The sequence below is a fragment of the Corvus cornix genome, chromosome 28, assembly GCF_000738735.6.
Source record: "Corvus cornix cornix isolate S_Up_H32 chromosome 28, ASM73873v5, whole genome shotgun sequence".
Taxonomy (NCBI): Eukaryota; Metazoa; Chordata; class Aves; order Passeriformes; family Corvidae; genus Corvus; species Corvus cornix.
Window position 1 is genome coordinate 1,224,641 of NC_046356.1, and position 27,652 is coordinate 1,252,292.

General features: G+C 58.4%; 1 protein-coding gene across 1 annotated transcript; it reads right to left on the reverse strand.

Annotated features, from left to right (window-relative positions):
- Positions 1-6,873: 6,873 nt before the first annotated feature.
- ATP8B3 (ATPase phospholipid transporting 8B3) lies at positions 6,874-27,646 on the reverse strand. Its single transcript, XM_039565961.1, has 28 exons — positions 27,570-27,646; positions 23,633-23,707; positions 23,024-23,115; positions 22,284-22,397; positions 21,232-21,330; positions 20,760-20,821; positions 20,118-20,190; positions 19,906-19,976; positions 19,350-19,432; positions 18,705-18,863; positions 18,164-18,252; positions 17,387-17,580; positions 16,488-16,696; positions 15,146-15,180; positions 14,635-14,791; positions 13,758-13,946; positions 13,207-13,319; positions 12,662-12,826; positions 12,254-12,365; positions 11,931-12,006; positions 11,388-11,526; positions 10,694-10,961; positions 9,996-10,219; positions 9,342-9,425; positions 8,720-8,959; positions 8,381-8,519; positions 8,003-8,133; positions 6,874-7,215 (listed from the first exon to the last, which is right to left on the reverse strand). The coding sequence occupies exons 2-28, from the start codon at positions 23,685-23,687 to the stop codon at positions 6,874-6,876; spliced, it is 3,714 nt and encodes a 1,237-aa protein (XP_039421895.1). The 5' UTR covers positions 23,688-23,707; positions 27,570-27,646.
- Between the last annotated feature and the right edge of the window lie 6 nt (positions 27,647-27,652).

Genomic DNA, 27,652 nt, shown 5'->3' on the forward strand with positions numbered 1-27,652 from the left:
AAAGACATTTCTAGTGAGAACCCGAGACTAAAGGCTACCTCACTTGAGTTTTCAATTTCTGTGATTTGAAAATCACGTCTGATACCAAAGATTTTGTTGCCTTGTCTGGTCTGTGCTGGAAACGCCACTTTCCCTGCTCCCCGTGGCCAGCCCGGCCCAGAGCCCCTGGCCACCCCCAGCCCCAGCCCCAGCCCTGTCGAGTCCCCAGAGAGCGAGGGAGGAGGCGAGCGAGCGACTCCGGGATGGCAGCGTGGTAGATGAGTGCCTTTTTCTTGTACCAAAGGTGTGTGGCCATTTCTTTGCTCCTCTGCTTTGATCCTAAAGACTCACTATTACCTCAGCTCTCCACAGGGACAAATTCCCACAGCTCTCGTAGTCTTTGGGTGTTGGGATGAAGGAAAGAAGCCCAACACTTGTCCTAATTGAAGAGGAAACATCCCCCTCGCTGAGGGAAAGGTGCTGGTTCCCCGGCATGTCCCCCCTCTCTGATGTCCCTGTGTCCCCCAGCCTGGTCCCCAGGGTCCCTCCCTCCAGCCCCTCTTGCCCCAGGAGCACAGACCTGGTGTCCAGAGACGCTGCTCCCAGGGAAAGGCTTTGCTCCGTGTCCTTCTCCAGCCTCTCGGTGCTGCAACCCTGCAGAAGCCCACGGGGTGACCAAGTGATTTTCCTCACAAGGTGACCAAGTGAGTTTCCTCACGGGGTGACCAAGTGAGTTTCCTCACGGGGTGACCAAGTGAGTTTCCTCACGGGGTGTTTTTGCTTCACGCAGCTCAGATTCGGGCTTCAGTTCCCGCTTTGGGTAGCACAGCTCGTGGCATTTCTGTTTGGACAGATGAAGGCAGGAGCCATGGAAAGCTTCACCAAACTCGTCCTCCAAACTCTTCCTTTAGGGAATGGGCTGGAGCTGCGAATCCTTTCAGTAGGAGCTGTTTCCAGGTCCCCAAAGGGGCGTTTTTGGCTCACTGGGGAGGGTCTCTGCAGCCCCATCTGCTCCATTCTGTCCCTTGGCTTCAGCAGGAGGACCTGCCAGAGATGTTCTTCCCCAGCAATCTCCAGAATGCCCAGTTTAGGGAAAACTTGGGTTGAATTGTACCTGCCTGGTTCAGGCTCCGGCCAAGGCGACTCCTTTGAGTTGGACCAAACTTGCCCAGGGCCAACCCTGGTGTGATTCTTGGGGCTGTCCTGTGCAGGGCCGGGAGCTGGGCTTGGTGATCCTTGGGGGTCCCTTCCAGCCCAGGAGATTCCAGGATTCCAGGATTCTAACACCCCTGGTGAGAGCAACCCCGTGCGGGTTCCCCATCCTGCTGGGCAGCCTGAGAGGGCTGGTCAGACCCTGTCACCTCCCTGTGCCCCCCGTCCCCCTCCACACTATTGCCTTGGCCAGGGCTTGCCCGCCCTCCTGGCCACGCCACCCCTCTTGTCCCCAGTCCCCACCTGGCTTGTGATACCAAAGACGTTCTCTATGCAGGAGAAAGCCTTCATTGCCACCCAGCACAGACCTTACAAGCCTTTGACAATGTTCTCTGAAATACCTCAAAATATTTAATGTATAGTTTATGTGATAAAAAAAAAAAAAATTACTTAGCTAGTTTTTGGAATTTGTGACTTGAAGCTTTATACTGTTAAATTATAATTTTGCAGAAGACGGCATGTTCTTATTTCTTTGATGCGTTCAATGGGAGACATATTGAATGTTAAGGAAATGAAAGCTGGATAGTTTCACGATTAAAAAAAAAGAGAGAGAAAGAGAGAGAGAGAAAGAGAGAGAGAAAGATTAAAAAAAAAAAGGACCCTTGGTGTTTACAGATTTCATATTTAAACAAGTCCTTTTAAAAAAAAAAGAAAAAAAAAAGAAAAACTAATGATGATGACGATACCTTTGCGTTCAGATGTGTTACTTTTCTCTGAGTCATGTCGTACAAGAGTATTTATTATATGTGTTCTGTGTTCAAATGTAATTTAAGGAAGACAAAAAAAAAGGCAAAAAAAAAAAAAAGACAAGATGAGAATTTGATTTATGCATGAAAAAAATATACTCTTTCTTGAAGTAATGTAATAATTATTCGGGGAGGGGTGGTGGGGTGGGAGCGGGAGGGGACAAACTGTGCTTTTTTTGTCCACGAGTTTTTGGTTGATGAAGATTTCTCTGCATGGATCATGGTTCTGTTCCAACTCACAACCACGGGAAAGTCATCCTTTATCCCCTTGGTTTCTTCCTTCACCTCTTTTCTTCCTTTCCTCACCCTGAAAATCGCGTGGCAGCCACAGGGGGAGGTGGGGGCTGCTCGGGGGACCCCCGGGGAGGGTGGGGGGCAAAGCCTGGCCCCGTTCCCAGCAAACAGGGTAAGGGAATCTGGGACACGGGACCCTGCCGTGCCCACCCGTCCCTCCTGCCTCCCCCTGAGCTCTGGCTCCTCACTCTGCTTTGTGGTTTCTGTTTGTTTGTGGGGGGTTTTTGGTGGGTTTTGTTTTTTTGCTTTATCCAGCTCTGTGGGTCAAATCCCAAGCGCAGCCAAGAGGAGGAGAGACAATCAGCCACCACCAGAACCTGAGCTGGCAAAGCCATGGGGCTCCTCGTGTGCTCTGAGACAAGGGAAACAGCCCTGGGCACCCCAAAACCCCTCTCAGGGCTGAGTCCTCTCCAGGTGATGCTCCCATCCTTGGGACCACCTCACAGCCCTGCCTCTGCGCTTGCCCTGCACAGATAGAGCTGCTGAAGATGGTGCTGCATCAAGGCCCAGCTGGACCCAGGGATGGAGTGACCCATTTCTGGGGTCTTTGTCCCCAAGAACGTGGTTTGGGTCAGAGGCACACCCAGTGCTCTGTCCCTGACAGACTCTCCTGTGCCGCCAGCCTGGCTCTCACTCTGTGCAGAGATGCCTGTCCCGGCTGAAGAAGAAGAGTGCAGGTGGTGGAAGAGGCCCTGGAGGATCCCAACCCAGGATCCCAACCCACCAGCTGGGCTCAGGGCATTTTGGAAGGGCTTTGGAGCTTTCTGCAGTGTCCAGAATCCACCTCCCTGAGTGGCTTCTTCCTCCCTCTGCTCCTCCTCTTCTCCCTGCTTAAAGACGGGGGGAAGGAGCAGTGAGAAGGGAGGCCAGGAGGGCAGTGGGGACCTGGAGGAGGCAGTGGTGCCATTCCCAGAGCATTTCCCTGAAACTGCTGCTTCCTCAGCCCTTTCCAACCTCTTCTCCACTCGAGGTGGACCCAAAGCTCAGCTCACCATGAGGAAAGAGATCTCAGCTTCCTCAGGCCCCACCAGAGTGGCCCCCAAAAGCCAAGGAAGGTGTTTTTCAGTCTGCAGCTTTTGTCTGGTGCCGTGTCCCTGCAGCCTCTGCCGCCAGCCCCGAGATGCTCAGCACCAGGTGGTGGAAGGAAGACCTGCTGCCCAAGGACCTGGCTCTTAGGAGGAGATAATGTTGGTTCCAGCAGCACCACTCATCTGCTGACCAACCCTTCTGTCCTCTGGGGAGCTCAGCATCTCCCCCATGTCCCATTTCCTCCTCCGAGACCTTTTCCACCATGAGAAGCTTGAAGGCCAAGACCACGATTCCGACTGCAAGAAGGTTGACCAGGCTTGGATACAGCCCCCAGTCACAAGTCCTCGGACCTTACAGAGACCAGCTGGATTCCATCCAGGGGAGACCCTGGAGAAGCCAAGATCTGAGCCCTCTTCCCTGTCCTTTGGCCCAGCGGGACTCTCTGGCTCAGCTGAGTCCTGCCCACACTGGGTCTGGCCATGCCTGCTGCCCACCCCAACCAAAATGCCTTGAGGAGCAACTTGCCACGATACCAAAGATTTTTTTTTCCCCCGCAGGTAATGACAATCTGAGCTCTGTCCTAAAGACAATTCTCTTGACCAGGGTTGCACCCAAAGGGCATTTTTGTGCTATGGGGAGCAGGAGCGAAAATGGGGCCCCGGGAACACCTCCAAGGGTGACAGAGGGCAGTGAGGAAGAGGAGGAGACCTGGGATCTCCCACTGACACCTACTGGTTCACCCTGGCCGCTGTCTCCTACTTGAATTGTGGAAGTTTTCAGGGATTTGGGTCATCCCATTACCTGTGGTGCCCCCAGCCACCCCAGTTATTCCTCGGGTGGAAGTTTTCCAACGATGGCTTTTATGCTTTGAAACCCCACCGCCGGCAGTGGGGCAGCGCTGTCCCCATCCCACTGGGAAAGCAGGAGGCTCTTGGGGTTGATTTTAAGCATCTTTACCCCACTCTGGCACAACCAGAGCCAAGCTCCAACAACAGCCGTGCCGGTAGGACATTGGCACAGAGTGAGAGAAAGAGCTTTGCCAAAAAAATCACCGTTCACCCTTTTTCCTGACCATGCCGAGTCTGGGTGGGGAAGACGATCAGCTCCTCGTTACCTCTCTCCCCAACCCATGTTGGGCACCGTTGGGTGGTCACTGCCCTGTCTGCCTGTCCCTGGCACCACCACAGCCCCCAGCGTGGAGCTGGCTCCTTTCCCTTGTCTCAGAGGACACCTGGCCACGGGGCCAGACCTGCAGGAGCTGCCACGAGGAACCCACTTCCTCTCATGTCTTTCTTTGGGGTTTTTAAAGAGAGGAAATTAAAAATGCAAAGAACAAAAATTGGGTTTGGTTTGGTTTGGTTTTTTTTGTTTTTCCTTTTTCCCCTTTGATTTCTAAAGGAAACAAAGGAGTCAGACAGAATCCACAGCCTCGGCTCTGCCAGCCCAGCCTCCTCCAGAAAACATTGCTCATTTTTCTGTATAGCAATAGGTGACGCTCGTCCTCGTCCCGTGCAGTCCGAGGGCCACATCTCTGAGTTTTTAAATGACTTTTTCCTTCTAATTAAATTAATTTAATTTTTTTGCTGCTGCTGCTTCATTGTTACTCTCATGGGATAAGTTTTATTCTACAGCGAAATGCAATTGTTACTCCTCTGTGTCTTGCAACTATATTTGTTTAAGCTATTTACAAACGTTAAAAAAGAAAAAAAATAAAATAAAAAAGAGTCTTATGTGTCAGGCACTTTATCCAAACTGTGCTGTGTGCTCTGGAGTTTGTTCCTTGTTCTTTGCAATGACTCATGCAGGGGAAGTTATCAGGAAACTTAACTCCAGCCTGTCAACAGGTTTTAAAAGAGAGAAAAAAATTAATCTCTATTTGTTCATCCTCTACTGGTCATGACTGTGTTGTAATTTCTGCAGCTTTCTGTTTCTTCAATAAATTATTTTCTAGTCATTCACCCTGGCGTGTGTGGTGTCCTGCAGTGGTGAGGGGCTCAGTTCCCTGCCCGTGCCCCCTTTCACCACCTTTCTCCTCTCCCAGATCTGGCCTGGGAGATTCGGGGATCATGCCCAGGAAGCTGGGGAAAGTTTCTCCCCATTTTCCACCTGGCAGTTGCAGCAGCGAGAGCTTTCCCAGAGGAAAGATTTTTATTTCTTGGCACCATCCAGGCCCTTCTGGCCAGAGCCCAAGGGAAACACTTTAATTCCCACAAACCCGGTGCAGATGAGGCCAAAGCACTTGTAAAACAAACCCATCGAATCACGTGTGCTGCAGGCAGGGCCAAGCGCCCATGGATGATTTAATTGTGTATCATTTTACCCAAATTTCTTGTCCTACTGTGCCTTTTGCCACTGCACGAGCACTGCTGGCACAGACCAAGAGACCACGGGACTTTCCTGTGCCTCTTTCACCCTTCGTGGTGTAGCAGAGATTACCAGGAGAGGAGAGAAGAGCTAAAAAGTCATTTTAATTAAAAACCAAATCCAAAAAAAAGGGTGACCCAGTCACCAGTCAGTTTTCACACACAACTTCTCCAGCAGCCCATGCTGGTGGCCCTGGCTCTGTGGGACTTAGCCCCTGTGCCCACCAGGCAGAACTTATCCACATCCCCCCCAGAAGTGCTTTTTGGGGCTTTGCAGAGCCTGTGGCCATAAGCCGCCCCCAAAGGCGGGGACACCAGGCCTGGGGGAGCCGTGTGGAGATGGGGCAAGGCACATAGAGGTCACCTGGCCCTGGTGCAGGGACAGCAAAGGCAGGAGGTGGGAGCGGTGGGGAGCGACAAGGAGGGGCTGCAGGAGCCAGGCTGGTCTGGCTGGAGAAGAAGAACCTGCAGGTGATCAATCAATCAATCGATCAATCACACCTGGCTGCCCCTCCAGAAGTTAGGGGACATTTTAAAGTTACACTGCTCGAGCCTGAGCCACCTGGGCTGGTGGAGGTGACCCTGCCCATGGCAGAGGGTGGCATGAGATGGGCTTAAAGGTCCCTTCCCACCCAAACCACTCTGGGATTCTGGGATTCTGGGATTCTGGAACCTGTTCTATGACAGAAAAGCCCCTGGACCAAAACCACCCCTGGTGGAGAACACAAAACAAGGTTCTTCGTGCAGCCACTGCAGCTGCAGTGGGTGGGAATGAGCAGGGGTGAGGGTCTGCACCCCCACCCAGCCCCACCGCTGCTCTCCATCGGGGCATTTAATTAATTCACAGGTGGGTTCATGAGCCTGGGTCAGCAGCATTGCTTCTGTGGGTCCAGCCTGGGTGGGATGAGCCTCTCACAGGGGGAAACTCTGGTTCCGAGAGCTCAGCAGAGGGAAGGGGGCTGGGCTGCCAGCCAGGGCTCACAAGGTGAGGGGACAATCCTGGTGGCAACGGACAGTGGCAAAGGGGGACACGGAGCCACTGCAGGGGACGCTGGGGGGGACTCTGAGCCCAGGGCTCAGCGCCTGCAGCAGCAGCTCCCCCAGGCTGGGCCAGCCCCTCTGCGACCGCGGGGGCTGCAAACCCACCAAATACCATTAAAGGTGGCCCCTGAAAGGCGGGGAGCAGCCAGCGGTGTGCCCTGCTGGCCCTGCCCCGTCCCAGCGGGGTGGCAGGCTGATGGCCGGGGCAGCTACAGCGAGGGGCAGCTCAGGGAGGACACAGCCGGGGTCTCCTCGGGGCGCAGGGCACCCGGGGCGGTGCCGGGGGTGGCCGGGGCACGCAGGCTGGCCCCCGAGGCTGTCCCCGCAGGCTGGCCCCCGCAGGCTGGCCCCCGAGGCTGGCCCCGCAGGCTGGCCCCGCAGGCTGGCCCCGCAGGCTGGCCCCGCAGGCTGGCCCCACGGCTGATGAGGCCGCCGTAGCCCTCCTGGTGCGAGAAGGCGTAGCTGGAGCGGCGGCGGAAGGAGCCGCGGGGGACGTGGGATCGCAGCTCCACCGAGGGCTCGGGATCCTGCTTGGCCTTCAGGTGGATCTTCTGCAAGGACACGGGGACATCAGGGCTGGGGACACCTGCCAGGAGAGGCCTCACCCCAAGGGGGGACATGAAGGGAGCGTAGGGGCACCTCCACCAGGAGCTGGTTTGGCTCTCAGCTCTGCAGTGACCTGATTTTCCATGGGGATGAGAGATGTGGGGATTCTCCCGGGGACGCGCAAAGCTCCTGGAGCTCTGGAGCACAGTGTCAACCCCTGCTCCCACTCAGGCTGTGGACACCTCCCAGGCAAGCCCTCACCCCGAGGTGGGACACACAGGGACACCCTCCAGCAGGACAGGGTTTGGATCCCAGCTCCACCATGACTTCATGGTGGGATGAGGAACGTGGGGACTCTCCCAGGGGTCTGCAAAGCTCCCAGAGCTCTGGAGCACAATCCCAACCCTTGCTTCCACCTGGGACTCTTTGGAACCACAAACCTGATGGGGGTGAGCTCCACCAAGGCTGGGGTGGCACCGGGACCTGCACCAGACCCCAGACCCTGCTGGGGGGTCCTGGAGGACAACTCTTACTTCAGCCAAAGGCAGACCCTCTCCAAGAGCTGAATCGGGTCTCTTGGCCCAGGCCCCCCTGCTGGGCCGTGGAACAATTTGGGGAGAGCCCCTGGAGTCAGAGCTGGGTGCCGGTGACCACCATGAGTGGGGCCACCAAGGAGAGGCGACATGTCCCAGCACTACGCTCCTGGGGAACCTGCCCTTGCCATCACCAATCCCAGACACCAACACCGGTGGGAAGCAGGACCCGCCCCTGCCGGTGCCCCCCAGGCCTCACCTGCTGGGTGGTGGCTCTGCCCAGGGTGGCACGGAAGGCGTGGACAGTGAGCGAGGGGAGGGTGTTGACCACCAGGGACAGCAGGACCACGAGCAGGACATAGGGGTCAGTCAGGGCATTCCAGCTGGCATCTGTCGACACAGGGAGCTGGGGGTGATGTTTGAGTGGGGAAGGGGGAGGGGGCAGAGGGAACAAGTGCTGGGGGACAGGCCCCCACCCGGGAAGGTGCTGGGGGCTCTAAAGAGGAGATGGCACCTAAATTGGAGTTCAAAGTCAAGACAGCAGATCGAGAAGTGGCAACGAGGACATGATCTACAGGATGGGAAACAGCTCCTAGCACCATGGGCAGGGAAGGGAAGGATCCCTGGGGCACCTCACCTGGGAAGCGGAAAATGGCGGGGGCTATCCTGAAGGCATCAACACTTTGGGTCAGGAAGGAGAAGAGGCAGTAGAGGAGCAGGCTGGCTGTGACCATCAGGAAGGACAATACTGTCCAGTACTTAGTGTCCAGGACGATCTGTGGGGACAAGGGCAGAGCAGGCAGAGCCCCATGAGAGCCGTGGTGACCCTTGTCCATTCAGCTGCTGTTCCCAAATTCCTCCTCCAGCCCAGGGAGATCAAACCCCAGCCATAAAGCCACTGGGGGATGGTGCCAGAGCCCAGGGACCCTAAAGATCAGCTGTGGGGCAGGATGAGGAAGAGCAGATCAGTGCTCACCTCCACGAGGACCGACAGCAAGGCTGACAGGGCCACTGTGACAGAGAAGGACTCGTAGTCGCCCACAGCCTTGGTGCCAACGTGGTCTTCAAAGGCCCAGAGCGCGACGTAGAAGCTGATGAGGGAGGTGCCCACCCCGTGCAGGAGGGTGACACCAAAAACGCGGTAATTGAAGAGCTCGTCCTGCTGCCCGACCATGTAGAGCTCAGGGAACTCCAGGCTCTTCTTGGCACTCACGTCCTGCCGGGAGAGCATCCCAGAGGGGATGCAGGGATTGGGAGAGGGAGAGAATCGCACACGGGCTGCAGGGATTAGGGGAGGGAGAGCATCCCAGAGAGGGTGCAGGGACTGGGGGAGCAGCATGGGGCCGCCCCACCCCACACACCCTCCGGGACAGCAGTAGAGATGGACACACGCAGTGTGGGTCCCTCTGCCCAGCGGCTCGGGGGTGGTGGGGGACAGGCACCCCAGGACTGAGGGTGAGCTCCAAATGCCCACCAAGCTGCCGATTGTGCCTTTGTGTCCTGGCACCAAGGGCTGTGCAGATGGGTGCAGGGACTGCCGGGCTGATTCCCACCTGCCGAGGGTGGCACGGGGCTGGGTGAGCCCGGTGAAGCCGTACCTGCTCCAAAAGGCCCACGGACAGCACAGGGTAGGCAGTGTAGAAAATGTTGTAGAGTGCAAGGAACCAGCCCTCATAGAGAGGCTAGAAGGGAACAGGGAGAAGCTGTGAGCTCAGAGGTGCTTTGGAAAGACTCACAAAGGATGCCTAGGCCCCAGGACACTCAGATCCAAACATGGAAATCCCCATGGACTTGCCCCATTCCCTGCATCAGCCCCACACTGTCTGTAGGGCCATGCTGCAGACAGAGGTGGAGGCTGGAGCCCCACACGGTGCTGGTCAAGTCACACTTGAGGATGGCCCTTGGGATCAAAGCTCCCATTGTGGAGGAAACCAGCTCAATGCACGTGGGATCCTGCATCTGTCCAAGGCTGAACTGCAGCTCACAAGGAGATCCCAAATTTCCCCGGGGTGCTTTTCCCAGTCCAGCCAGGTGAAAAGCAGATAACTGGTGCAGATAACCAGCTGTGCCTCAGCCAGGCAACCCCAAGAAACTGGACTTGGCAAGGGAGAAAAGGGGACTGAGGTGGCGATGTGGACACGTGTCCTGCAGGCAGTCCCAGGCACGATCCCTGCAGGGGATCCTGAGCAGGGGGAGTTGTAACTCTGGTGTAGAGACGTCCACGGGATGGATGTGACCCCTGCAGCCCTCACCTGAGCTGTGAATCCGCTGTGGAAAGCGAACCACACCTGGCCCAGGAGGCCAGCGAAGGTCTTGTAGAAGAAGTAGCGGAGGAACTTGCAGATGCGCAGGTAATTCCAGCGGCCGTGGACGAGCAGCAGGCGCTGCAGGAAGGAGAACTGGGCCAGGGCGTAGTCGCTGCACTGCACGGCCTGCAGCCCCTCCAGCCCGCTGATGCCCACCCCGATGTCCGCGGCTGCGGGTGGCAAACGCACGTCGGGAGGTTTGGGGCGAGCTGGGGGCTTGATTTCCCCGTGGGTTGTCCCCAGGAATGTGAATCCAGGAGTGACAGACAAAGGGAACCGTCCCCCTCTATCCCATGTCCTGGATATTCCAGGCGTGGTGTGCCAAGGGCACAGCTGCATGTCAGGGCTGCTGGGAGGGGCAGGGACGGCTCTGCCAGCTGCCCACGTTGGGGTTTGAAGGTTCATCAAGGTTCATCCCAGATGCCGAAAGCACACGGGCCACCCTGCACTTGTCTGGGGCTGGTCCCTGTCCTGTGCCTCTCGCTCCCCTCCCAGCACAGCAATGTGGGGAACAGGTTTGGGGCTTCCCCTCCCAGCTCCTCACCCCAAAGGGGAGGCTGAGGTGGTGGAGATGACAAACGGGGCAGCACCATCACCAGCGGGACACACCAACTGGACCCTAACCCCCCCTGCCCGAGCCTCACTTTTGATCATGTTGACATCGTTGGCGCCGTCCCCGATGGCCAAGGTGACGGCCTTCTTGTGCTTCTTCACCAGCTGCACCATCAGGGCTTTCTGCTTGGGGGTCACCCTGCAGCAGATCATGGCCTGGCAGCTGGTGGCCAGCTCTACAAAGGCCTTCTCCACCAGACCTCCCCTGTCCTGTGAGGCCTCGGCCCTGTCACAGCACAGCCACCGCCATGGCCACCCCTTCTCCTCCTTCAGCACCTCTCCCGTGTGGAGGATTTTGTCCTTGGGGGAGAGCACACGTGGTTGGGACCTCACCCATAGCCCTCAGAGCCCTCAGCTCCTCAACAATGCTCGTGAATGCTCCGAAAGAGTGCCTCTGATTTTCTCCAAGTTCATCACAGAGCAGGTGCTGTGACCCAGTATGAGCCCAGCATGTCCCAGTATGACCACAAGAGCTTGTGTCACCCAGCCCGCGTCACCCCAGAACACTGGGCAGCTTTGGTCAAAGCCCCCCAACACCAAATGGTCAGTGCAAGGTTGTTCTCCTCTCCACCCTTTGTTCCCCAGTCCCAAATGGGCTTTTCCCACCTTTCAGCAGGAGGAGCACCACGTCCTACACGTGCTGGTGCCACCCAGGACTTTGATACCGCCACGGTGGGAACAACCATCAGGCAGGGAGCAGAGAACAACATCCAGGTGCCACCTTACCAGGAAGTCCCCGCTGACGATGATGGCTCTCTGGTGGCACGGAGCCTCTGGGCGCTGCTGGGAGAGGCGGCGGCTGCACGGGGCGTCCCCACTGCCACTGAGGTTGTTGTTGCTCTCCCAGTAAACCTGGAGGATCTCACTGTGGGAGGAAGCGGGGGTTGGACATGAGCTGGGGACACTGGGAATGCTGGTGAGACCCACAGTGGGCCTTGGTCATCTCAAAGCCAGGGAGATGGGACTGTGGTGGGAACAGGGGGGACAAAGAGGAGGCTCACTGATAACAGAAATCAGCCTGGTTTAGAGGCTGGAGAGAATCTGAAACCCTTTCTGGTCAAAGCCTGCCAAGGAGGAGTGTGGGGGCAGAAACAGGTGGGGAGGCCTGGAAAAGCATCAGAGGAGGACCATGGACATCCAGGCTGGCACAGGGAAGGAGAAGCACCTCTGGCTGAGCTGAGCTCTGCCCACCCTGCCCTGGCCCCTCTGCCCTCGGGTGTCCTCAGCAGGGGCAGCACTGTCCTGAGCCAGGAGGTGACGATTCCTCACCTGACCTCCTTCTCCTCCAGGATCTCCATGTCGTCCGTCAGCAGCCTGCAGGCGTAGCCGATGTTCACTGCGGTCTCTGCAACACCCAGCTGTCAATGGGCCATGGTGCTGCCCCCAGCCCAGGGCAGCCCCCAGCCCTTGGCTCCAAGAGCCCTTGGTGGGCAGCAGCTGCTTCCCCTGCCTCAGTTTCCCCTGCTGCTACTGGGGAGTAAAGGGAGCAGCAGAACCAGTTCCTGCCCACCCCCAGCGGCCCTTCTCCTCTCTGGTCCTGGTTAGGGGAGAAGCTGAAATGTGTTGGGGGGTCTAGGGGTGCCCCCACTGACCTTGTTTGTCTCCTGTCAGCACCCACACTTTGATGTTGCCCAGTTTCAGCAGCTGGATGGTCTCGGGGACTCCATCTTGCAGCTTGTCCTCGATGGCCGTGGCCCCGAGCAGCTGGAGGGGGTGACGGGGTGTCATGGCATGGGGCAGGGCAGGATACGGGGGTGGGAATCACCCCTGGATCCAACCAGCAGCCCTTGCTGGGGGTAGACACAACTCGACAGCTACAGCTTAACACCCCGGTGTCCGCTGGCACGTCACAAAGTCACCCTGGGGGAAAACTCCTCCTGTCCTCCCACCCAGGGAATGGGCATTGGGTTGGACACTCACACCTCATCCTGGAGAGCCAAACCCCACGTGCCTGCCCTCTGGAGCACAGAGAGCTCCTCCTGACCCCGGCCCCATCCCACCTGCAGGTTCTGCTCCATCTCCTCGTAGAGCCTGTCCAGCTCCCGCGCGCGGTCCTGCAGCAGCACCGTGGCCTCGCGGTGCCTCTGGCTCCAGGCACGGAACTCGGCCTCGCTCACCTCCCTGCTGGCCACGCACAGCGTCCTCAGCGTCTCCTCTGCAAAGCGCTGCAGGGAGGAGACATCAGGACTCTCCTCCCTCCCCAGGATCACTCTCACAGGACCAGGGATCACCCCAGGCCGGGCGTGGGCAGAGCCAGAGACACTCCAGGTCCTGGGCATCTCTCTCTGGGCTCTGACTCCCTTCCCCCATCCTAGAGCATCCCCATGAGCATCCTCGGATGCAGCTGGTCCACGCAGAACACCGAAGGTGGATTCCATGCCCTCTTACCCCCTGTCCCATATGCAGGTGGGGCTCCTAGGGCAGAAGGCAGAACCCAAATCCCTAATGCAGAGGGAGGAAGAGCAGCAGGGCACTGCAGGACACCCAGCCCAAAGCCAGCAGGAGGGAGAGCAGTCCTGTCGCCCCGGGCTGGTGTGGGACTCACATCCAGCGCCCTCTCGGTGAGGGTCTCGTTGGGCCCCCGCCTCCGCAGCCTGTCCAGGATGACGGTGTCAGCACCCTTGGTGTAGAGCCGGATGGTGCCCTGGGGGTCTCGCACTGGCAGGGAGGGGAAGGACACCTTAGGTCCCCTCAGAGATGGCTCCCATTCATCGCTGTCCCTGCACAGCAGCCACACTGGCCCCTGTTGAGCCCCAGAAGGCACCACAGGGCTCGCTGGTGCTTTTCCATCTGTGGCCATGGGAAGCACAGGAATATCCCAGATCTGCACCACCACGGGGCAGGACCAGGCCTCAGGGACTGTCAGTTCCTCACACAACTCCTCTGAGCCCTGCATTTACCTCCTCTCTCTTGGCTGCTCAAACCCTTCTTTGGCTGCCTTCACCAAGGGTGAGCAAATCCACAGGGATGACCAGGATGACCCTTAAGAGCCCGGTGCCAGTTGTGGCCACCTGCAGCCATCCCGGTGCCATCCCTTATAGGGCTGAGCACGGAAGGGACCCTGGAGGTCCCCCTGAGACAGCCCCCATCACTCACCCAGCACAGACATCCTCTTGCGGTCGCTGTTGAAGTCCAGCATGGCCAGCAGCTCATAGGTCCTGGTGCTGCCCAGCTCCCTGATGGTGATGGTGTCCTGTGTCCGGGCCAGGAAGACGTAGCCCAAGTTCTTGGCTGCCAACACCAGCGCCTCCTCATCTGGGGAAGCTGCCTGGTAAACCAGCTGGTCTGCAGGAGAGGGGTAGGGATTGCACACAGGGATTCCCAGCCAAACCACACTGGAACAGCTGAAACACCCCGTTCTTACCCAGCAGCAGCTGTGACACCCTGAAGCCTGAGCTACCAGGCTGGGGAAACTCAGTGCTGCTTGTTTCATCTGGAGAGAGACCTGGGGCAAGGGCCTGGGGTGACAGGGCACGGGGAATGGCTTCCCAGTGCCAGAGGGCAGGGCTGGATGGGATCTTGGGAAGGAATTGTTCCCTGGGAGGGTGGGCAGGCCCTGGCACAGGGTGCCCAGAGCAGCTGGGGCTGCCCCTGGATCCCTGGCAGTGCCCAAGGCCAGGCTGGACACTGGGGCTTGGAGCAGCCTGGGACAGTGGGAGGTGTCCCTGCCCATGGCAGGGGTGGCACTGGATGGGCTTTGAGGTGCCTTCAAGCCCAAACTATTCTGGGATTCTATGACCCCTTTTGCTCCTTGTCCCAGACAGGATTATCCCCCTTGTGCTTCTATTGCCGCCCATGAGCTTTAAAACAGCCCCAAACACAAATCCATGACACAGGGGCAGTGGCACGAGCCACGCCTGGGCTCTCACACCCACTGCTTCCCACAGCTGAGCTTTGCTGGGCGCTGCCAAGCCCACCACAGCCCCACTGCCCTGAGGAGCAGCTCAGCCCCGCTCCCAGCACCTCAACCCACCGCCCCTGTCCTCCACCATGACGGTGTGGCAGAGGGCCAGCAGCCTCAGGAACTCCCTCAGCACCGGGTCATCGTCCCTCTGGGCGGCTTCCAGCAGCGCCACATCGCAAACATCCAACTTCTGCTCGCCGGGGTGCTCCCAGCTCAGCCCCGAGCCCTGCAAGAGGCACAGGCAGGATGCAGGAGCCCGGTGGGACTGAGCACGGGGCTCTGTCCTCAGGAGCAGCGGGGATGGGACACAGTGGCACTCTGCTGGCACGGACCCAGGGCAGAGGCTGAGCCCAGCTCTGCACTGCCCACGCCAAGGGGGTGGGAATGAAAAATCCCGAAAAATCAGAACTGCATTATTTTATAACCCTGGTTCCCCTGTCCTTAACGGCAGCTGAGGAGGGGCAAACTCGGCAGGCCCCTCTGAGAGCCTGGACCCCGCTGGGAGCCAGCTGAGCTCCTCAGCACCAGGCTGGGCCACCAGTGACAGCCCTGTGGCACGTGGGAGGGGGGACTTACGCACCGGTGGTTGTTTGTTCTCGTGGCCTGTGCCTGGACCTGCCAAAATAAAAACAACCCAGTTAATAGAGGGCTGGCAGGGGGCTTGGAGCAGCTTCTCTGGAGGGACTCGTGCTCCTGCTGGCCAAAAAAATGGCCAAAAGTCACCAATTCAGCATCTCCTCAGTGTCAGACCCCACTGGGATATCCAGGCCTCACTTTTTTGGCTTTTTGTTCAGATTTTCACCATGATTTTAATGTTAAAAATTCAGGGCTACTTTCACCTGCATTTCCTGGGAGATTCTGCATTTGGCCAAAGACTTGCTGGGATTAGGGTGAGGCTGCTCCGCAGAGGTGGAATTTGCTGCACCAGGCAGGGAAAATTTGGTTTGTTCCTGCTTAAAAGCTTTGTGAGGTTTTTTTGGCCCTCCTTTTTGCTTTTACCACTGTCCATTTGTCTCAAGCACATGATGCTTATCTCAGGGAAACAGAGCTCCATGCTAAAGCTTGGGTCTGCCCTGCATGTTGAGTTTCACTAATTTAGCATCATGACTAATCCCAAAGTGAGCCAAGAGCTGGAGCAAGTACAGCAATGAGAAGAGGAAGGACTTGGCAATTTTCAAGGTTTTATGGGGAAAATCAAGCAGAATAATTAAAAATAACAGTTTTTTTAAATGTAAAAAAAATGTTAAAAAACCCCCCAAAAACCCCAAACAGACAAATAAAAAACCCCCAAACCCAAAAAAGCAAAGAGCAATTACATATGTTCACTCTAATTAAACAACCTAAGGACAATGATAAGTTCCTCGCCTCCTCCACAGGTCACCTGAAAGCCCCAAAGTTTCCCAGATTTGGAAACCGAGCTGGAGATTCCCCAGAAAACGACGCAAAGAAGAAAAGCAACAGCTCCTCCTTCTCTACAAGACCTTAAGAGGAAACAGAAATCCACGGGCTCCCCTGGCCCCTCTCCCGTTACTCCCCTGCCTGGGCCAGCATCAGCTCAGGATTCCAGGCGGGATCCAGCTCACCCACACCGCTCGTGGTGCAGCTGCCCCAGGGTCCTGCCCCAGGCTCCCTTTTTTATCAGGGAAAACTTTGCTGATCTCAGCTGAGTTTGGGCCACCAAACCTCTCCCATGCTGGAGGCCAGGACCGTGCCCTGGCTCCGTGTGCTGGGAACACCAGACCAGAGGGACCTCAGGGGTGGCAACGCCCCAAAAACGTGGGGGATGAGGACAAGGAGAATTCCTACAGCACCAACCCAACACCAATCCACCTGTCCCAAGCACCCTGGCAAGCCAGGAGGAGTGGAAAGAACCAGCTCCAGGTTCACCTGATCCTCTACAAACTTATCCCAGCCCGGGTTACCGTAGATGGTCCCATTGACGCAGCATTTCTTGAAGCTCATGATGTTCTGTGTCAGGGTGCCCGTCTTGTCCGAGAAGATGTACTCGACCTGGCCCAGCTGGTCACTGAGGCTGGTGCTCCTGGCCTCGGCTGGAATGTCCTTGGCACCGTAATACATCTCCAGATCCCAGTTAATAAAACAGCTGTTCAGCAGGTAGATGAATTCAAGCCTAAGGAGTCCAGGAGGAGAAAACAGGGAGAAGGAGGTGGTGTTCCTCACAGCCCAGGGGCACCGGGCACCTGGCACAGGAAGGAGAGGCAGGAGGAGCTCCCCACCTTGATCCTACTGCTCTGGGCTTGGGGGGGGGCCAGAGGGTTTTCACTGCTTGTGGCCAGGCTTCCAAAAGGCTCATCACCCACTGGGTCCCCTCTGGAATTCTGGCCCTTGGTGACCAAATTCACAGACCTGGAGGTCCAGTGAAGGGTCCAAAGTTTGGAAACAGCTTTTTCCAACACAAATTGTGATTGTTGCCTGCACAGAGCAGCTGTGTCTTTCTCCTCCCCACCCTGCTGCTGTCCACAGGAAGCACAGGAATATCCCAGATCCTGCTCCTGGGGAGCAGCACCTTCCTCAGAGCCACCCTCAGCCTGCCCACGATGCCCAACACCAGCACGGGGCTTGGATCCCTGCTCTGCTTTTCCCCTGGGAAGATCTCAGAGCACGTCCTTGGTGTTTGTAGGATACACACCCCATCCATCCCTCCCCTCTCCCAGCTAAGAGAGCACCTGGGAATGACCTTGGCCACACCCTGACCTTCGGTGCAGCCCCATTTTGGGGCCGTGACCCCAGTTCCAGGTGAGGGGCATGGGCAGGGGGCGGGTGCTGAGCGCTGATCCCTTCCAAGCTCCGTGGTCCTTACGTTATGTACATGGACATGGGAATGATGATGCTCAGGAGGATGGTGAAGCCCCAGAAGTTGAGGAAGGCCTGCTGGGCAGGGGTTGTGTGCTTGTAGAGGGCAGCCAGGTAGCTGTGCTTCTCCTGGAATGTCCTGGCCCAGAACCCAGAGGCGACAGCGAGGCCCAGGGACGTCAATAACAGCACCAGAAAGATCTGGGGTGGGAAGCCAGGATGAGAAGGTCCCAAGATGAGAAAGTCCCAGGATCACAGAGCCCACCAAACTCTTCTCTAGAAGGCTCCAAAGAGACTTTAGAGCCCCTTGCAGGGCCTAAAGGGGCTCCAGGAGAGCTGCAGAGGGACTGGGGACAAGGCATGGAGGGCCAGGAGCCAGGGAATGGCTTCCCAGTGCCAGAGGGCAGGGCTGGATGGGATCTTGGGCAGGAATTGTTCCCTGGGAGGGTGGGCAGGCTCTGGCACAGGGTGCCCAGAGCAGCTGGGGCTGCCCCTGGATCCCTGGCAGTGCCCAAGGCCAGGCTGGACATTGGGGCTTGGAGCAGCCTGGGACAGTGGGAGGTGTCCCTGCCCATGGCAGGGGTGGCACTGGATGGGCTTTGAGGTCCCTTTCAAACCAAACTGCTCTGGGATTCTCTGATTCTCTGAACATGTTAAACCCAAGGTACTTTGGGCCAAATATTGCAGGATGAAGAAAATCAGCACCACCCAAGCAGGAGGTCTCTCATGAGGAGCCCTGTGAGCCACCCCAGGAGCTGGGCAGAGGTGTTTGCACCACACCCACCACGACCACCAGCCGGTCCATCATGTGGTCCAGCTTGGTCTTCTTCCTCTTGATCTTTCCACAGTTCCTCATAATTTTGGAATCAAACCCTGGGCAAGAAACATTTCCAAAGTAAAAATGCAAGTCCCCAGAAGGCTCAGCTGCAGCTCAGTGAGGCTGCTCCCCTCCATAATGACACCTCCCCTGCCCTGAAGAGTCCAGAGGAGCCCCTCCCTCCATCAGCATCCATCGAGCCGTGGCTGCACGCTCCAAAACATGATGTTCACATCAGATCTCACCCTCCCTCTCCCACAGCTCCCCACAGCCCAGCCCTGAGCTGCCCTGGGTGGGTTGGATCCGGGACGAGGTGCAGCTGGCAGATACCCTGGGCTGAGGAGAGGTTTGGCACCACCTCACCTCCCACCAGCAACCCCAACACCATCAGGAACACACCGCGGCAGCTCCTCCACCACCTTGTGCCAGCTGGGAACGGCTTGGGCAGCTTAAAACCCCCGTGATGCCAGGCAATTCCTGCCCTTCCTGCCCGGGCAGGGACACTTGCCTGCGTAGAGCACCAGGCCGTAGCAGAGCGCGGTGTTGCGGACGCGGCAGCCCCGCAGCAGGAGCCGGTCGATGTCCAGGGCGTGGGCGCGGCCCCGCCACCGCAGGGTGCCCGTGAAGGTGTGCATGCGGCTGTTGGGCTCCTCGCACGTCACTCGCCCTGGCACGGGGAAGGGCAGGGGCGAGAGAGAACCTTCCTCGCCCCCTCTCAGCCCCACATGTCCCCCCCAAAGTGGGGCCTCTCGGGAGATTCAGGGTGGGATTTGGGTGGCTTGGGTTGAGGGCCATGGAGGCACTGGGAGGTTGGTCAGTGTAGGAACCTCACTGGAGAAGGTACAAACACAACCCCCTTCATCCCCAAGGCTTTGGAGAAGGGAGTTCCGCACCCTGCGCAGGAGCAGCAGGGGCTGAGCTCAGGTTTGGGAACCAGGGCTTGGTTCCAGTGGGAAAATCCAGCTCCAGGGCAGGGGGAAGGTGCCCAACCCCGGTGGATCCATCGTGGCAGAGATGGGAAGTGCCTCCACACGAGGCCTTGGGCTGCCAGCCTCTTGTTGGGCTGATGGCGACAGGGGATCAGAGAACTCCCAAGGTGAATCCATCCCATCCCAGTGGCATTGGCCACATGCCCCCCACCCAGCGGACTCACCATCGAAGGCAGCCATGCTCTCCTCGCTGCCCAGCTCCTGGTGGGTGACCAGAAGGGCCTGTCTGAACTTCAGGTTTGTTTCCCTGTGAGCAAGAGCCAGGGAAGGGGAAATAAAACAACCCCGTGGGGTGACAGAGCTGTTCATAGCCATGAATTGCCAGGTGATCGCACGAGTGGTGGCAGCGGAACACCAGGGAGGGACCTGTGGTGCCACACACGGAGCACTGGCACAGGAAGAGCCCTGGCCCGAGGGCCCTGCCATTAAATCATCCTGCACAGGAGGATGGGCTGGAAGATGGAGACTCTGGCCGGAGGTTGCCAGGTGCTCTGTGGAAGCCTCGCCAGAGCTTTTGGACTCCCATTTTCAAAATCTGGGGCTCAAATCCCCATTTCTGGGCTGTCTGCAGGTTTGGGTTTTGGAGAATCTCCCACACCCTGTGGTTTCTGCTGAACCCTCCCAGCGGTGGGGGGCCCCCAAGACCAGGGTCTCCGGCCTCTGCCCCTGTCCCCCCACAGCCAGAGGGGTCCCTGTCCCTGTCCCTGTCCCCGTCCTCACCCATCAATGTCGGCAGTCTCCACATAGCACAGGCTGCTGGGCTCGGAGCTGCGCAGCAGGAGCAGGTCAGCCTTGAGGAGCAAAAAAGGGGGCAGAGAGCACCTGCATGAGCCCCTGGTCACCGAGCCCTGCCCAGGGCACAGCCAGCCCCGGGCACAGCCAGCCCTGGGCACAGCCAGCCCTGGGCACAGCCAGCTCCGGGCACCGCTCACCGGGACGACGCTGTCCTTGTGCAGCCGGACGATGTCCCCGACGCAGATGTCGCGCCACTTCTGCCAGCGGAAGCTGCAGGGGGATTCAGGGGACAGCTTTTTGTCCCTGCAGAGCAGTGGGAGTGGGGGCTGGGGGTGTTTCAGCCCGTGTCTGTCCCAAATTCCTGTAGGATTTGGGCCTCCAGATTGCTGTGCCACTGTGGTGGCCTCCAGAGGGCTGAGCACCGAGGGTGGCACAGGACCCGTGTGCCACATCCATGTCCCTGTACCTACAGGTGACAGGGACTTTCGGCACCCTGGCCACAGGTGGGAAAAGCTCATCCTTCCCTGGCCCAGTGCTGAGCGGGGACACGGCCCCATGGGCTGGATTTGATGCCCCAGAGGAATTCCGTGGCCAAGGAAAGCCTCCCCCGGCACACCACAGCAAACTGGGCCTTTTGTAATCCTGCTGCCCGTGACTGGAATGTCACCAATCCTACAGGAGAACCTGTGGCACATTTTGGGAGGTGATGGGAGTTTGCAGAGCCCAGGACAGTCCCACCAAACCCCTTCTCAGCTGCTCAAGGATTCTCAGCACTTCAGCTGCTCCATTGTTCCACACGGGTGTGGAAAACACGGCCAGAGCTTCCCAAAGCCCCTCACCTCGTCCCTGCCAGGATCTCACACGGCCTGCTGTTGATGTTCCTGTCACTCTGGTGACGACCCTGCATGGAGGAGAGACAGAGAGGCCAAGGATGGGCCATGCCAGGCTGTCGTGTCCCAAAAAAAACAACCCCCTTAACAGCACCAACCTCCCTCCTCAGCCCCAGACCGGCGTTCTGAGCCACGGGGAGATGTGTTCTGATGAATAAAGAGGCTGAATTCCCCCCCAGGTATTTCTGGGGACCAACTCGGCACTACAGCCAGTGGTCAAGGTGTTAAAGATGGCAGAAGTGGGGGTTTAGACCCCAAGGAAAGCAGCCACATCTTTCCCAAGGGAAACTAAAAGAAAAGTGGATGTGGTGGAGATGATAGCTCAGGGCTGATGGGTGACAGCAGCTCCTGAGCTCCAAAGTTCAGCTCACAGCAAAGGGCCCCTTCCTGCCGTGTCGCCCAGGGCCACCCCCTCACTCACAATGTCATCGATGAGGTCTCGCAGCCCCCGGATGATGAGAAGGCAGCTCAGGGGGAACAGCAGAGTGTACCAGGGCAGCGTGGAGATCTCAGGGAAGGTCTAGAGAAGGAGAATTTTACACCACTGACACAAGTCCTACCCCACCTTGGGACACTTGAGGGGACTGAGTGATGCCCTCGCTCCCCAGCCAGCGCCCGAGGGTGGCCGGAACCCATCTCAGAATCATCAAATCAACACCTCTGCTACAGATGCCTGTTCTGCTGGGCTTCCACCTCTTCTTGAGGTGTGAAATGCTCCTGGGCCTCTGCATTTGGAGGGATGAATTTCTGGTTTTGTGTGGTCAGTGTGAGCTTCGCCTACGTGGCAAACCAAACCCATTTTATAGAATCATGGAATGGTTTGGGTTGGGAGGGACCTCAAAGCCCATCCAGTGCCACCCCTGCCATGGGCAGGGACACCTCCCACTGTCCCAGGCTGCTCCAAGCCCCAATGTCCAGCCTGGCCTTGGCCACTGCCAGGGATCCAGGGGCAGCCCCAGCTGCTCTGGGCACCCTGTGCCAGGGCCTGCCCACCCTCCCAGGGAACAATTCCTTCCCAAGATCCCATCCAGCCCTGCCCTCTGGCACTGGGAAGCCATTCCCTGGCTCCTGGCCCTCCATGCCTTGTCCCCAGTCCCTCTGCAGCTCTCCTGGAGCCCCTTTAGGCCCTGCAAGGGGCTCGGAGCTCTCCCTGGAGCCTTCTCCTCTCCAGGTGAGCACCCGCAGCTCTCCCAGCCTGGCTCCAGAGCAGAGGGGCTCCAGCCATGAGAGCATCTCCATGGCCTCCTCTGGAGTGGCTCCAGCAGCTCCCCGTGCTCCTGATGCTGGGAGACTTTAATTTAAAGCAACCACACCTAACACAGGTTAAACCCCTCCGAGCTCCCAAAAGACCCCAAACACCACGGAAAAGCCACGTCCTGGGAAACCTTTTAGCCTGACTTCTCTGAACTCCAGAGAAGCCTCCTTGGGCAAACCCCTGGCTCACACTCGGTGTTCCCGTGGTGCCCACCCCACCTGGAGGAGGATGACGAAGACGAAGTAGACGTTGGCCATGCGGTGGAACTGCTCGTAGAGGTTGAGGGGCAGGAAGGTGAGGAGGTTGTACTTGGCTGTCCTGATGGCATTGCCCTGTGGAGGAGAGGGGAGTCACAGCCACTGCCAGGGTCAGCTGGGGGAAATCAGGGACCTGCTCTGCAAGTGCCAAAACATTCTGGTGGTTTTAGGATTTTTCACAGCACAAGAGATGCCTCAAAAAAATTATCAAAGCCATAAGGGAAAAGAGGGATTTATCGGGTCCAAGGGCCGTGTAAAATTGAGAACAAAATCATTCGCTTGTGGGTTTGCTCCCCATGTGAGCCATTCAGCAAGAGTTGGGCCCTTGGGTCCTTGTGGGTGCATTCCAGCTCAGGATATTCAGTGATTCTGTGATCTGAACCCCAGCTAACTGACCTCCATGGTATTTAGCAGCAAAAAAAAAAAAAAAATCTGGTTTTGCTGCCTCAACACATTTTGAAAAATCTTACTCTTGATTAGACCACCAGCCTAAAACACTTCCCACAGCTCTGCTCCTTCTCTGACAGCTCTGGGGGGCACCAGGCAGGGAGGGAGCAGCGCTTCTCCTCCCTGGGGATTGTGTGTGTGACTCTCCACCCCTCTGGAGACCCCTCTGGAGCATCTCTGCCGTGCCTCCGCAGCCACCACTGGCTCCGGGGTGAGGGGCTGGGGAAGGGAAGCCCAGGCCCCTCCTGGCTCACCGAATATTTCCTCTTGCTCAGGCAGAAGGCAAATTTCTTCTTGAACTGCCTGTGGTAGCCGCGGTCGTTGGCCCTCACCTCCCAGGTGAAAGCTGGAAAAGCAAGTGGGCATCCAGCAGTTCCCGTGGCAGCCAGGCCCTGCCCTCGGCCCCCCCGGGCACAAGGACCTGCCATGGTCACTGCTGGGGTGGCCTTCCAAGGGCACGGGGACCTTGAGAGCTGCAGGCACAGCTGGGACAGGGCTGGGTCTCAGGGTCAGTGACAGGGGACAGAGAGAGCAGGAGACCAGAACATTCCAGAGCTGCAGGAGCGCTGCCCGCACCCCCCGAGCCTCAGGGTCACTCCTTGGGCTCAGGCCACGTGCAGGATGAGCCCCCAGCCTGTTCTGGTCACGGTCACTCCTCTCCCAGTTCCGTTTGTGCCGTCCCAGTGCAGACCCTGCCGAGCTGGGAACATCCCAGCGCTGTTCCCAACACCTGCCCCCAGCTGACAGCCCATCCTCACCCCAGATCTTCTTCTTCCCCGTCACAACCGTGCCCCATATTCGGCTTCCTCATGAGCTGTCTGAAACCAGGGAAATTCCCCAAACCACACCCGCTGCACACTGACCTGGCAGCTGCTGCTTCCCACGTGGGCAGCCTGTGGCTGGGTCCTGCTCAGCCATGCTGGCACCACTGCCAGGACCTGGGGACAAGGACAACCACAGACATTTGAAACACTGAGCGGTGACAGCGTGATCCCACTGGGATGCTCCAGCTTCCCAAGGCTCCAGGGCAGGACACCCCGTGGGAGGGACATTCTCCCAAGCAGCCTTCGCCCATCCCGGCTGCCTGTGACAATTTTTGCCCTCTGGGGAAGTTATGGGAAATCATTTTCAGTCATTGGTGAGGAATTGGAGCTCTCCCTGTCCTGCCATCCCACCCGAGCTCGCATCGTGCCGGGAGAGCAGCCAGCTCCATCAATGACAAGATTTCCCTCACGCTCGGTGGCTCCGTGACCTTCCTGCAGGGATGGTGGGGAAGATTAATTAATGTTTGTGAAGTGCTTTGTGATCCTCACATGAAAGGAGCCAGTGAGGGATAAAGTATTAATTACCTTATTATTAAATAATCCCACCAGAAGTCAGCCCCTGCCGTTATTTCTTATCTCACTTCTTTGATCACTTTTTCCATTCTTTTACCCAAAGTCTCAACTTCTCTCTTGCTCCTCGTGGGTATTGGTTTGTCCCAACTCACCATGGATGCCACTGGCTGGGCATCCATCCTCATTCCAGGTGAAAGAGACCCCAAACACCAACAGCACCTCAGCCCCTGCAGCCAAGAGCTTGAAAAAAGCTTTGATCCACAAAATCCTTCTTTACCACCAAGGACTTGGTGCTGTCACTGTGCTTGGATCCTAAAAGAGCTCAGCACACAATCCCAGAATGGAATGGTTTGGGTTGGAAGGGACCTTAAAGCTCATCCCATTCCACCCCCTCCCGTGAGCAGGGACACCTCCCACTGTCCCAGGCTGCTCCAAGCCCCAATGTCCAGCCTGGCCTTGGACACTGCCAGGGATCCAGGGGCAGCCCCAGCTGCTCTGGGCAAATTTGGGCTCCAAATGTTGCTTTCTTTGTTTTCACAGCACGGCTGAGGAGGAAGGAAGGGTTTCAGGGAGCTGCTGGGGGTGGTGGGATGCTCGTGCTACATCCCAAAGCTCCTGCTACCATCTGTCCCACAGGTAGGAGGGAGCAGGAAGAGCAGGTGGATCCCTGGAGGGATGAGATCTCTTCCATACAGAAAGCCCACGGTGCCAAGACTGGCTGCCCCCACTTAATTTAGGCAAAATAGGATTTGACTCAGAGAGATGCAAATCTCCCACCTCCCTCCCTGCTGTGCCCCCACCTGTGTCCTTGCCCCAGGGTGCTGCCAGCTGGGGACACCTCTCCCTGCAGACAGACAGGGCTGGATCTGATTGCAGAGGGACAAAGGGGGGACACCAAACCCCTCCATCTCCTGCTCCTGCCAGGCACGTCGCCCTCTCTCCTCCTAACAGAGGGATGGGCTCCCCTGGGATAGGGATGTGGGGTATCCCTCAGAGACCATGAACAGGCCAAGGGATACAGGCTCTGTGGAGGCAGCTGCTCCATAGGGAACATCCAAGAGGAGACCTCAGGGAACCCAGAATGGAGGAAACTGAGTCACCTGCTCACAGCCCTCGAAGCCAGGCAGTGCCCCTTGCTTTGACTGCTGGAGGTGACAATCCCTGCCCTGATCCCATCCCCGGCAGTGTCCAAGGCCAGGCTGGACGGGGCTTGGGACAGTGGAAGGTGGATGGGATGAGCTCTAAAGTCCCTCCCAACCCCTTCTAAGGCCCCAGCTGAGGGCGGTCAGGGCAGGGCCAGGGTGGCAGCCGGGATGAGCCCTGAGCCTCAGCCTCAGTCAAGCTCCAGGGGTCCCGATTCAGGCTTGGGAGTCCAGCGTCAGGATTCTAAAGGGGACAAAGGCCGAGGTGAGGCACAGCCCATCCATTGGGACAAGACACCTCCAAGGCCAAGGACTCACAGCAAGGCCCAGGATTGCGGCCAAGCCAGAGCCAGACCCACCTTCGGGGGCTCGGTCTAGAACTGAGCCCTGGCTGAGCTCCCCAAGCCCAGGGCGATGGGTGGGGGGGTCCCAGTGCGGCTGCTCAGAGCCAGTAAGCTCCGGTTGTGCCCTCAGGGCCCTGATCAGGGGCTCAAAGCATCTTCTGCCCTGGCTCCTCTCTCCAGGACACTGATATTTGAGGCGAGGCTGACACTGAGAAATGCCAAGGTGCTTTCCCAGGCTTGCTGCTTCCAGACCTGCAACGTCGGGGCTGGACCCTGCCCTGAGCCTCACCAACACGCTGGAATTCCTGCCTTTATTTGTGGTTATCCTGGTCCCCACCACGCTCAGGATCAGGCCTGAAGCTGCTGATCCATCCTGTGCCCAGTCAGGATCACCGCTCCCCCCAGCCGTGCTCCCCTCGGCAGCTCCAGAGCATCCCTGCTCCCAGTCGGTGCCAAACAAAAGCACAGCTCATCAAGCACCTGCAGCTGGCACAGGCAGGACACTCCACGGGGCTCAGCGCCCTGCAAAGGCAGCCAGGAATGCTGCCTCTTGCCAGGGCCTGGAGCAGGGGGAAAGGGGGAAAAAAGGTGATTCAAAGCACTGGAAAAATATTTTCAAGGACGTATCCAAGAAACCTCAGTTCCAAGAAAGCTCTCAACGAAGCTCACTCATCGCCTCAGTAATTAGAGATAAAAAGTGCACTTTGGGGAGGCGGGAACAGGCTGGGAGTGGGTGCCAGGGCTCCCTGCCAGCCCCAGCCACACGGGTGGACAGCCTGGACAGCCAAACCCTGTTCCAGCCCGAGCCCGGAGCTCCCTGGGGGGCCAGGGAAGGCTAGCGATGGCCAAAGGCACAGGACATCCTGTGACCACGGCCCCAAACCTCAGCAGTGAGTTCTTAACTCATGGGATGTCCCCAAATCAACACCTGGGATGAGCCAGCTGGTCCCTGCCCTGCCCCGCAGGGAACGTCCCACCCCTGAGGTCTCCAGCTGTAAAGCATCTCCGTGGTGCTGCCGGCTGCTGAGAAGCCCCAAAGCAGGGCTTTCTCACCCCAAAAATGCCGTTCTGGGCTATTGGAGGTTTGCATGGCTGAACAAAAGTCAGGTTTAAGGAGGACCGGGCACGGCGCCACGAGGATTTGGCCCAGGGTGGTGAAACACGCGGAGATTTATGTCCCTGGCTGATCCGACCGCTGCCACGGGAATTCTGTGGAGGTTTTGTTCCTGAAATCACCGGATCAGCGCCGAGCTCTTGCTCAGAGCAGGAGTCGGTGCGGGAGTGCCGCGTTCCCTGGGAGCGCCCGGCAGGTCCGGCACAGGCAGTGCCCACAGCTGGGGGTTCCCGGTCACCTCTGTGCCCTCCTGCTCCTTCCCGGGCGAAAACTGGCGGGGACAGGACCAGCCTGACCCTTGTCCCCCTCCCGGGGCTGGCACTGGGTCCTGTCACCCTCCCCGTGAGTGCTGCTGTTGTTTCCCTGATCCCAGTGTCCCAGTGGGCAACCCCGCTGCGGCATCGCCCCCGGGCCAGCCCGCGTCACCCATCACGACAGGCGACAGTGCCAGCGGCCCAGGACGGGCTGAGCGGGTGGGTGGGTGTCACCTCCCGTCCCCGGCACGCCGGAAACGCCCCCGCGCTCCGGCCGGGTGGATCCTTAAAGCCTCTCCAGGGTTATTTCCCCAGCTCCCAGGACGTGCCCGAGCTATGAGTTTCCCTCCCCTCGCCCTATTTTCCAGCTGCTTTGATGCGGTTGCAGGTGAAAAGGCGGCTCCGCCATCCCCAAGCGCCCCTCCGTGCCCGGCATCCCCGGGGCACCATCGGCCGAGGGGCTGCCCTGGCACCCCGCTCCTCCCGGGGGGAGATGCAGCTCCCCGGACACCCCACGGGACCCGCCAGCCATGTCCCCCCGCAGCCCCCGCTGTCCCAGCCGGGGTGGGTGGCTGTCACCGTGCCACGCTCCGCTCGGGGTCCCCGTACCTTGCACCGATGCCCGGCGACAGCCCCGGGCAGCGCCGAGCTCCTGCCACCTCCGCCGCGAGCGGGACTGCTGCCACCCGTCC